The following is a 10,231-nucleotide window of genomic DNA, read 5'->3' on the forward strand; positions in this document are numbered from 1 at the left end:
ACAGCGCGCATGAAAATATTCAAGCCACTTTGCCACTGGCTGCAAGAAACACACATACTGTACGCAGTTGCCTGTGCACGTCACTCATCCACACCTGCAGAGAAGCATGCACTCCTGGGCCTGACACACGGACAAATACTAACAAGAGGAAACAGAGGCCAATAATTCACTGAGCAGTTATGGCTCCCGACTGAAGAGTTGCAGGTTCAAATCCCATTTTTGGATTAACTCTTGTGGGGTGGATATTTCGGATGTTCGTTTTGCAATTTTTTTTTCAGAAGTCTGTTACAGGGGAAATCAGCAGTTCCCAGTGCAGTTGTATTTTTTGCCAGCTGGTCTGTATCTTACCTGCAGCTCCACACAGGGATGTGCTGAGCTGACATGAGCTCCACTTCCTAACGTTAAATAAAGGAGCACCCTGCCGAAAACTCTCTTCCGAGAAAGTTGATGAAGTCTCTCTAAGTGGGAAGCACTGCAAAACTGAATCTGTTTTCAAGGTGAATGTGCAAAACAAAGTTCTGTAAGATGAATTTCCAGAGTGCCATTGATTTTGTCGCAGTATGTGCTCTTTGAGATGCTTTGCTCTTATTTCAGTTTGGTAGTTAGAATTGGTTGAATTTTAGTCCTTGGCAGGTATACCAGAGACTATTCCATCTCTAAGGCCAGGGAAGCATATAGCAGCACTGAGAACGTGTTCTTCATGTGCAATACGTGAACAATCGATATGACCTTACCTCTTTTGTGTGTGCTCTCGCAAAACTTAATTACTGACGTTCCACTGCAAAGTCAGGGGTCAGCCGTCAATATTCATTTGGAATGATCACTGCAGTAACAAAGCAAGTTTGGTGTATGCCCCATCGACAATAAAGTAACACTTCTGATTTGTTCTTAGTCATTATTTGTACGCTTGATCCCAGCAGTCCAAACTTAAGAGACAATGCTGGCACCGGGCTGATAATGGTGTGCCAATGCAGTCTCCAGCAAACAGGGGCTGCTGTGTGTTTCAGCGAGGTGAGAATCACAATGTATTCAGAGCAAGTGAAGTCCAGACGGGAAATGAAGATCAGATCACCCCCCTCCTCCAAGAGTGACCTAAATACCTTATCTGCACTGCAGTGAGTGTCATATTGTCTATCTGACCTGAGAATCTCTATATTGTGATCCCTCTTTCACTGCATTGCAGCACTTCATTACTGTGTTTGCAGGAGTCGGACCTAGAAAAGTGTGCTCTCTTCCCAGCTCCCACGGCTTACGGGATGTTTGCAACAAGGAGGCTTGGGATTGTTCCCGACTGCCATATGCAAATGCAGCCGATAAATCAATACAGTCATGTAATTAGAGTTGCGGGCCAACGGAAGCTGAGTGGTAAACACTGCCCCCTAGAGGTGGATCCCTGCGACTGCTCCCATCAGGTTCAGCCCTGCAATTGGCTCCAGCTTGTGTACCGTTCCTGTGGTTTGAGATTTGTCGAATTGACATTGGCAGGAGTCCCCCTGCCTTCACAAAGTCATTCCCAGTGTGCATTGCACTGCTCTTTAACACAAACAAGCTGCTTACTCAAACATACAAATTCTTACGTGTTCTGTAATAATTCTGAGTTGAAGGCGCTTTGCTGTAATGCGTTGAATGTTGAACAGGACGCGCATGTAGATAAACTCACCGCTGGTCTGGTTCTGTTTTTCTAGGGACCCCAACAAGCCGGTGCCCCAGGACACCAAATTTATCCACACAAAGGCCAACCGCTTCGAGGAGGTGGCGTGGTCCAAGTACAACCCCCAGGACCAGCTGTACCTCCACATCGGCCTGAAGCCCCGCGTCAGGGACCACTACCGCGCCACGAAGGTGGCCTTCTGGAAGCACCTGGTGCCCCACCTGTACAACCTGCACGACATGTTCCATTACACCTCCACCACCACGAAGGTGCCCCCGCCCGAGACCACCCAGAACTCCTTCGCCACCAAGAGGCCCAACGGCAAGCCCTGGCCCTTCAACACCAAGCGGCCGCCCATGTCCCCGGCCTACAACAGCGAGAACGCCAAGGAGAAGTGGAACGGCGAGGAGGAGAGCGGCCCGCTGGTGGTGGAGAACCCGCGCGACTACTCCACGGAGCTGAGCGTCACCATCGCCGTGGGCGCCTCGCTGCTCTTCCTCAACGTGCTGGCCTTCGCCGCCCTCTACTACCGCAAGGACAAGCGGCGCCAGGACTCCCACCGGCAGCCCAGCCCGCAGCGCAGCGCCAACGCCAACGACATCGCCCACGCGCCCGAGGAGGAGATCATGTCGCTGCAGATGAACCAGACCCACCACGAGTGCGAGGGCGTGCCCCCGCACGACCCGCTGCGCATGGCCTCCCTGCCCGACTACGCGCTCACCCTGCGCCGCTCGCCCGACGACATCCCCCTCATGACGCCCAACACCATCACCATGATCCCCAACTCGCTGGTGGGCATGCAGAACCTGCACCCCTACAACACCTTCACGGCCGGCTTCAACAGCACCGGGCTGCCTCACTCACACTCCACCACCCGCGTATAGCTTTAACCCCCAGGCCAGAGGGAGGGGGGCAGAGGGGGGAGACAAGGAAGGAAGGGGGAGGGGGGAGGGTGGGGGCTAAGATTTCCTTTTTATAAATAACGCGGGATAGGAGGAGAACGTCGAAAGACACGACAGACTCTTCCAACAAGAAACACGTTGGTTTTATTACGGCAAGGCCCGGAAGCCCTGGATGTCAGTATGGTGCCGAACTGCCAAAACAGAACAGCCTCTCGCCTCTCGCAGGAGAGGCTTTCCACGACACTTGTTTTCTATTTTCAAAGAACAACAACAACAAAAAAAGCCTTTTAAGCAGACTGGAAAATTAAGAAATGAACAATTTGTTTTCATATGAACAAAAAAAAAAGTGCTTTTTATTTCCCATTTCTGTCTCCTTGTGGGAAATTAGTTTAAAAACAATGGCCTCTACTGAGATGTCTACAGTTTTTGTTCAGTTTTCTTTTCTTTTTTTTTACAATGCCTTACAAAAAAAAAAGCTACGTCCTTTATTTACGTTTTTTGTTCACTCTTTCTGACCTGCGACATTCTTGCCGCGTGGAAGTTTCAGAAGCGAAGGAGAAAAAAATAATAAGCATTAAACAACCATATCGTCCGTTGCATATCTTTATTAAACAAAAAACGAGTGGGGTTTTATTTTTGGTTCGTTTTTTTGACTTACAATATGAATGGTTTGTGTCTCCTGAAATAGACTCTGAGTGAGAAACGCAGAGACAAAAAAATGTACTACTTTACTGTGATTGTTTTGTTAAGAAAAAAAAAGTGCATCTTTTGCTAAAAGATTATCTATCAAACTAGCTTATTGATCTCTCCATAGTCATGCACACCTACACACAGAGCTGTGCATGAGGGAGAGAGCTGAGCTTGTATGTACCTGTACACCTCTCATTGGGTTCGTAGAACATTTGTGTGTGGTAGGGGCCACTTGATTTTCCTCACCACATGTAGTGTTTCAGCTGCGTCAATGGTTGTCTGTCTTTTGCGGAATAGCACTTTTGTTCTTTTTAAAGTTATTTACATCTAATTTTTTCTTTTTTAAAAAAAAAAGAAGAAATCTGTGATTTAAAATGTAAGGAATACTAGCAGAAGATACAGCTGAACTAACTGACACAATTCTACCGGCTTTTGTAGGAAGGGATGAGTTCCACTTAGCAGAGACACAGCAGCCTGAAAGCGCTGAACAGAGCCCTGCTGAAAAGGAATACCAGCGCACACTTTTATTTATAGATTCATATAAATATCGACTTATATAAATATATATACAGGGCTGTTATAAAGAGATCTGTCCTGCTGACTGGAGATGCAGTCATTCAAAACATTCTGCACATTTACTGCCATCGTAGTTTAACATAATGGGCCTTGGGCTGCTGTCTTTATAACAGTTCTCTATGTATATATACACATTTAATATTTATATATATATGAATATGAGATGTATACCTGCTGATTGTGCCATGTGCCAAATTACAACCAGCAAACTTGAGAAAACAAAAAAGTTTTACAAAGCAGTATTTTTTTTAGTGTAAATTTGTTCTGTATTTTGATAAACATTCTGTTCACTTGTGTTTTTTTTTGTTAATATCAGTTTGTAGTTTGACGTCAAACGTGGGAAGGGGTGAAGTCCCGATGCAACTGGTTTGTGAGACATTTCTGCCTCATGACTTTCCACGGTACCCACAGGCAATCGAGCTAAAGCTTCTGTCCGCACGCCGGTCAGAACAAGTGTGAATGCGAGAACCAGTCTCGCTGGGGTCAGGGGGCGGGGACTCGGGGTTCAGGGGGAGGGAACTCGGGGGTCAGAAGGAGGGGTCAATGTCAGGGGGATGGACCTCAGGGTCAGGGGGAGGGGACTCAGTGGTCGGGGGCTTGGAGGAAAAGATGGAAGATGAATTGGACAGGGACAGAGCTGGACAGGCAAGGAGAGACTGAAAGGATTTGACCCAGAGAAGGGAAAGATTGTCCGTCTCCCAGATAACACACCATCTGTGCCGTAGTGTGGCTGAGGGAGGGTAGATCGCACGTTGCTGCCTGGCTGATTGTTTCGTGAAGGTGAGAATGGGTTTTTTCTTTCCGAAAGTGGCAACCATGGTGCTGTCTATGCACAGAGCAAAAAAAAATCCCAAGGCGCTCGACTTTTAATCCAACACTTTTGCTGGCTTCCTCTGGGAAGCGAGGTAGAGGCTGCAAGAATCCTGTCATTCATTCCCAGCATTCCCTGGTTTCTTTCATCTTTGATCTCATTAGAGATATACAGGGTTGTAATTTCTGGTTTGCTGCGTAAGATGTCACACAACCCCCAGTAACAGGCCAAAGTGTGTGCATGCAGCACAGACAGTACTGGTGTTTTGAAACTGACAAGAGGGGAAAGAGCAAACATGGTTTAAGTTTATGCAGCCTGTAGCCCAGCTTGTTTTGTGCCATAGTAGTCCAATACAGAGGTAGATGCAGTGGGAGGAGTCTGCTGTGTGTTCTGTAGACTGTGTGGTCTCACCTCACAGTTGCACACTCAAAAAGCAGTCCGTTGCAGATGTGGTAGTGTTCAGCTGAACACAGGCCCTTGGAAATCAGTGGCACTAGACTTAATGGAGAGCTGGGTGTTAATTCCAGACCATTTAAATCATCAATCCTAAACTGGAGCTCGTGAGAGGCTGTGTGTTTGCACTGCAATGAGAAGTGAGTGGCAGGAGCTTCGCCAAGCTGTTTTCTATCTGTGCTCAGCAGGGCACTACTTATTATTGTCTCTTAGCTGGAAGGGAAACGACTGCAATTTAATTGTCTGTGTCCTTAGATGGTCCTCCCTTGAGAATCTGAGATACGGCGCTACTATCAGGGGAAAAGGGAACCTTAATACATCAGCTGCACCATACTAAACACCCGAGCCAGGAGTTTTTTTTTCCTTATGAAAGGAAGGGCTATTAGTGAGGCAGAAAGAAGAACGAGATGCAGAAATGAGCTTAGAAATAGATTGCAGGGCTGGGCGGGAGAGTGGTCAACAGGGAGGAAACGCAGATTAAAGGAAACCGCAGTGCCATCTCCAAAGGCAAGGATTGTGTCGTCTGCTGCAAACTCGGTGGCCCTCCGTGGGTGCAGGCACGCTCCGGGTGACTGGAAATTGTGCTATCCCTGTCCAGAGCTTGCACTCTGCTTGCTGCAGACAGACTGACCTGGTGCAACATGGCGCAAGAGCACAGTACTCTGTTAAACATTCTGCATGCAGACCGCCCCAGCCATGGGCACTTTCCAGTCAAAACACAAAAGTCTGCTGCCTAGTCAGCTCAGCTCCAAGCCAGTCTGCTCCAGTAAAGGCATTTTTAAATCAGACAGGGCCAACACCAATACTGGCCTGGTCATTCAACCCAATAAAAAAAAGGGAGAGGCCTGTGTTGGGGGGCGCAGGGAGGGGGTTATTAGTATTAGGTAGCAGTGTGCAGGAAAGGTTGAAGCTCTGGAATCATAATTGCAAGGTTGTGGTGCACTGCTGGTGTATCCTTAAGCAAAGCACATCACTCAGTCCCGATACAGATTCACTGCAGTATGATGCCCAAATATATAAATGGGCACCAGGATAAGTTGCTTTGGATAAAAGCATCAGCCAAATCAATTAACAGTAAAAGTCACTTTGATGCAACAGTGCCAAAATCAGACAGAATAGCCAGTAAGTCACCTGGTTCGCCAGTCTCGAAGGTGTCACAGGGGTGAGTGCAGTTCCGGAGGATCACCAGTGTGTAGCAGTGCAGCTCCAGACTGGATGACATTGCAGACTCCAGATACAGTCAACAGATCAGCCCGAGGGGAAAGATATCAAGGAGAATCCGTCAACTGCATTTCCGTTGTTAAACAAAACTGTGTGATAATTCAAGTGCCGTGATGGGGAAACAAAATAATCAGAAAATTGTACACAAATAAGAGACAAAGGGGAAATGCGCCTGTTTTCTTTTCAAATCCTAACCACAGTACATTGTTCTTCCCAGATTGGTTTGGCTAACAGCCAATCGCAATGACTATCAGAGAGTTCAGTCCTGTGAGATGATAGGTACTAGTGCTCAGCACTGTGTTGAGTCAGAAAACAGCAGAAACAGTACTGGTGTTGTTTCAACTTGTGAGCTGCTGGGGACCAAGCAGATGTTGCTTCAACTGGTGAGACGTAAAAATAAAAAGTATAATTTTTAGGTGTTCGAGGTGGTGCTTATTCTGCTGGAGAGACACTGCAGGGATAGTGATGTGGCATCTTCACAGTGGTTGTAAGAGGGATTTTTCTGGGAGACTTGGCGTGTCTGTAATGAGCCGGTAGGGTCTTTCGGAATGGCTAGGATCAGTGACTGGGGCCGCCACTGTTTCAGAAGTGTAAGCTTGATTCCTCCTTTGTACCTGTGATTTCAATGAAAGTTGCCAAACTTTTCTGATGCTTAAATATCGTTCAACACAAAAAAAGCGCAATCCGATTTTCACTGCGGCGAAAAAGGTTTGATATATTTTTCAGGTTTGTAATTAAAAAAAACAAAGCAACGATACTGGAGCTGTGCGAATCACCTACCTTAAATATTTTGAAACATTTGTAAGTGACAATAAAAAAAATAATAAAGAAAGAAGGGGTGTGTGACTTTCTCCAGGTAGACTGCTGGTTGATTTGCGCAGATTATCCACCTACAACTTGTTTCATCGAAGCCATTGTGCAGAAAGCCTTGCACATCTTCCTAGGAATAAAGAGTCATCGAAGATTATGAAATGTCCATAGAATGTATTTATACCAGTTCACATTGAAGTAACATATCCAAAATAAAATATCTATATATCTATATATATCTCAGTGTGAGTCCTCTTGTGATTACACTAACAGACAGTAGAGGGCGCCAGTGCAGTGCTCACCTGTGTGCCGGTGGCTGGGGGAATCTGTCTCATGGAGCCTAAAGTGTGAGCATGACTAAAAGAGTTAGGAATGACCTGTTTCCTGCTACCATTGCTCTCCAGGCTTGACAGAATTGGGGAATCATGAATCTCTTCTCAGCACCTGATGGCAAAGTGCCTAGTATAGACCAGTAGTAGGATCAACTACTAATATACACTACTAGTAGTAAGATCCTGTCTTTCTACACCCTGAGGTTCATATAACTTCTGTCATTTCCTTGATCATCTAGAATAATAAAAAAGTTGCAATTAGCTGTTACACTAACAGTTATTGAAGGTGTTTTATTACGACCTGAACTTTGGTCTCTTTCTTTGTCTTTTATGTGTTTTCTCTCGTTCTGTCTGTCCCTGAGTAAATGACTGGTCACTTCAGTGATGCAATGTGGGTCAGGCAGGTGTGGAGGCTCAGATTGTGCTCTCGCCATCTTCCCACCACGGGGGAACACTTCTTAAACACTCCTCTCACTCTTTTAGATTATACCTCCTGGGCTATGATGGAATTCTGCTTTTTCCTAAATGTTTTTGGCCAAGTGTCACAGCTGGAGCTCCTGCAGGGCTGAGTGCTTCTTCCCATACAGCCCGTCGCTGACCAGCCCTCTGCACTGTCACTCCTCTCTCACTCATGCTCGCTGTCCGCCCACGGCACTGCGACTGAGGCTCCAGGCCAGCCCCTCTTTCATGCTGCTCTGTGCTAATCAACTAAGGGGTCGAAAGTCACGCAATTTGTGGTAAATTCCCTGAGCCATGTCATCACTCAGGAGAAGTCACCAACATTTACACGGAAAAGACATGATGCAATCCCTCTGAACTGCTTTGGAGACAGAAGGGACAGTGAATACGGGGCTCTTTGACACTTGAATTGAGCATGGTGTCAGGCAGTGGTGCACGTCATCTGTAATTTCAAATGCTCAGTCATAAAACAGCCCATTACCTCTGACTGAAAGCAAAAGGCCGCGCTCATGAAATATTAGTGCGTCAGACAATGCCAGAGGCTCTGCTGCGGGCAGCTGTGCCACTTCTGTACAAGAAGAGAAGCTGCAGCAGCCCTCAGGCCTCTGGGTGAGCTCTGAACCGGAAACCGGTTTTCAGTTTGGGAAAAAAAATAAAGAGAGGGGCGGAGAAAGAGAGCTGTGTCACCCTCAGCTCCTTCACTCCAGCAGGCCTTGAGGGCCTGAAAGAGGCCTCCTGATTCGTCACCTGCTCGGGAAGCCGTGGAAAAGATTCAGTAAATTGAATCATTTGTTCCATCCCGTCAAGAAGAAGATCTTGACATCCCTGCCCCTGTGGCTGAAGTACAAGGTTCCTGACCCCTGGGAAGCAGCCCAGAAGAGAAATGAGGCGCGGAAATTGCTCTGCTGCACTCTGTGAGAGGCCAGCGGCTGAACCAACATCCTCGGGGGCGGGGGTGAAATCAACAGCACATCGCCAACAAGTGCCTGCGCAACTCCGGACTCATCGGTTTCTGTTCATTCATGAAACGACGGCTTTTGTAACTTCCCATTCCTGCTGGCTGTTGACAGTCCAACCCTGTGGGGAAATCGGATCTGATACAGAGCCCCTGATCCTAACAAAATCTCGGCTGGCTCCTAACAAGGACATACATTTAGCTGGGAAGACTCCAGAAATTGGAGGAGAAATGAAGGGTCAGCACAGGTCACTCTTAGCCCGCTAGGCCTGGCTGAGCCGGGAGCTCACTCAGATTCTGTCACCCACTTCTCCATCGGTATCGTGGCAACGGGCAGCCAGGAGGAGACAGGTTGTGATAATTGGGGCAATCATATCGTCACAGAAAGGTCCTTCGTGATCTTTAATATCCCTCCAGCGCTCCATACAGGACAAGTCCGTGGGCTTTAATAGAACATCCTTAAAAGCATCAAAAATTAGTCAATGAGGGGCCTCATCTTTGAGACGTTCTGCCACGCACTTACTTGATTTTGACCACAAGGTGGCAGCCCAGAACTGATTATGATACCAGATACGCACAACCGTGAGGAACCGTAAACTCTGGTGCGATTAAGACCTACTGAAGTTCATTTGTTATCAGCCGATAATTTGAGCACTCACCAAAATCTAATCACTAAAAACAATCTCCCGTTGAGCTGTGAAGTTAGAAGTGGTCTGCCTTGTTTCGGTACGTTTTGAAATATATCATTACTAATACAAAGTTTTCGTAGGGTCTGCTTGCTGACCGCAGTGCAAAATCCGCTCACTACCTGCAGGGCGCGACAGCACTAGGCCCAGGTCCTCCTGGCAACAGGTATTGCCATCAGACAACCTGAAGATGGCCGACTTATCGTCGTTGTTATTGGCGTTTTTAAATCGTACTTTAACAACGCACGGTGGTATTTGAGAACCTTCGCGTGGATTCTGTTGTGTATGTCGGAGCGCATGGCTACATATTCTTTATCAGCAGTAACTGCTCATTCCAGCTTAGTTTATTATTTTATTTACTTACACAGACTTGGCCACGACATTAAAAGCAAGCCGAGTACTCAGACTCACTTTTATATTGCGTTTTATACTCAATGGCGTCCAATTTCTCCTAAAGGTTTAGTTCCCGTTATGAAAACCATAAAGAAAGGAGTTTCTACCAAATCCAAACCTTCCGATTCCTCGCAAATACACGGGGATTAACTTCTGCCCGGCCTTTCCACACCAGCAGGTCACTTTTACACAGATAAGTAAAACCAGTCAGCAAGCCAATGTATTATTTTGGTATAAAAGTAATATTATGTATTACTGTACAATTACATGTATTACTCATTAAAAAAACATT

At 46.6% G+C, this 10,231-nt stretch overlaps 1 protein-coding gene across 5 annotated transcripts in view; it reads left to right on the forward strand.

The window, feature by feature from the left end:
• The window catches only part of nlgn3a (neuroligin 3a), a 136,037-nt gene extending 129,948 nt beyond the window's left edge, over positions 1–6,089 (forward strand). For all 5 annotated transcript variants that reach the window (XM_015351374.2, XM_015351376.2, XM_006632779.3 and 2 more), the window contains one exon: positions 1,686–6,089. In XM_015351374.2, the coding sequence (XP_015206860.2) occupies positions 1,686–2,535 (850 nt within the window). In that variant the 3' untranslated portion in view covers positions 2,536–6,089. The remainder of the gene's footprint in view (positions 1–1,685) is intronic.
• The last annotated feature ends 4,142 nt before the right edge of the window (positions 6,090–10,231 follow it).

The sequence above is a fragment of the Lepisosteus oculatus genome, chromosome 8, assembly GCF_040954835.1.
Source record: "Lepisosteus oculatus isolate fLepOcu1 chromosome 8, fLepOcu1.hap2, whole genome shotgun sequence".
NCBI classification, from domain to species: Eukaryota; Metazoa; Chordata; class Actinopteri; order Semionotiformes; family Lepisosteidae; genus Lepisosteus; species Lepisosteus oculatus.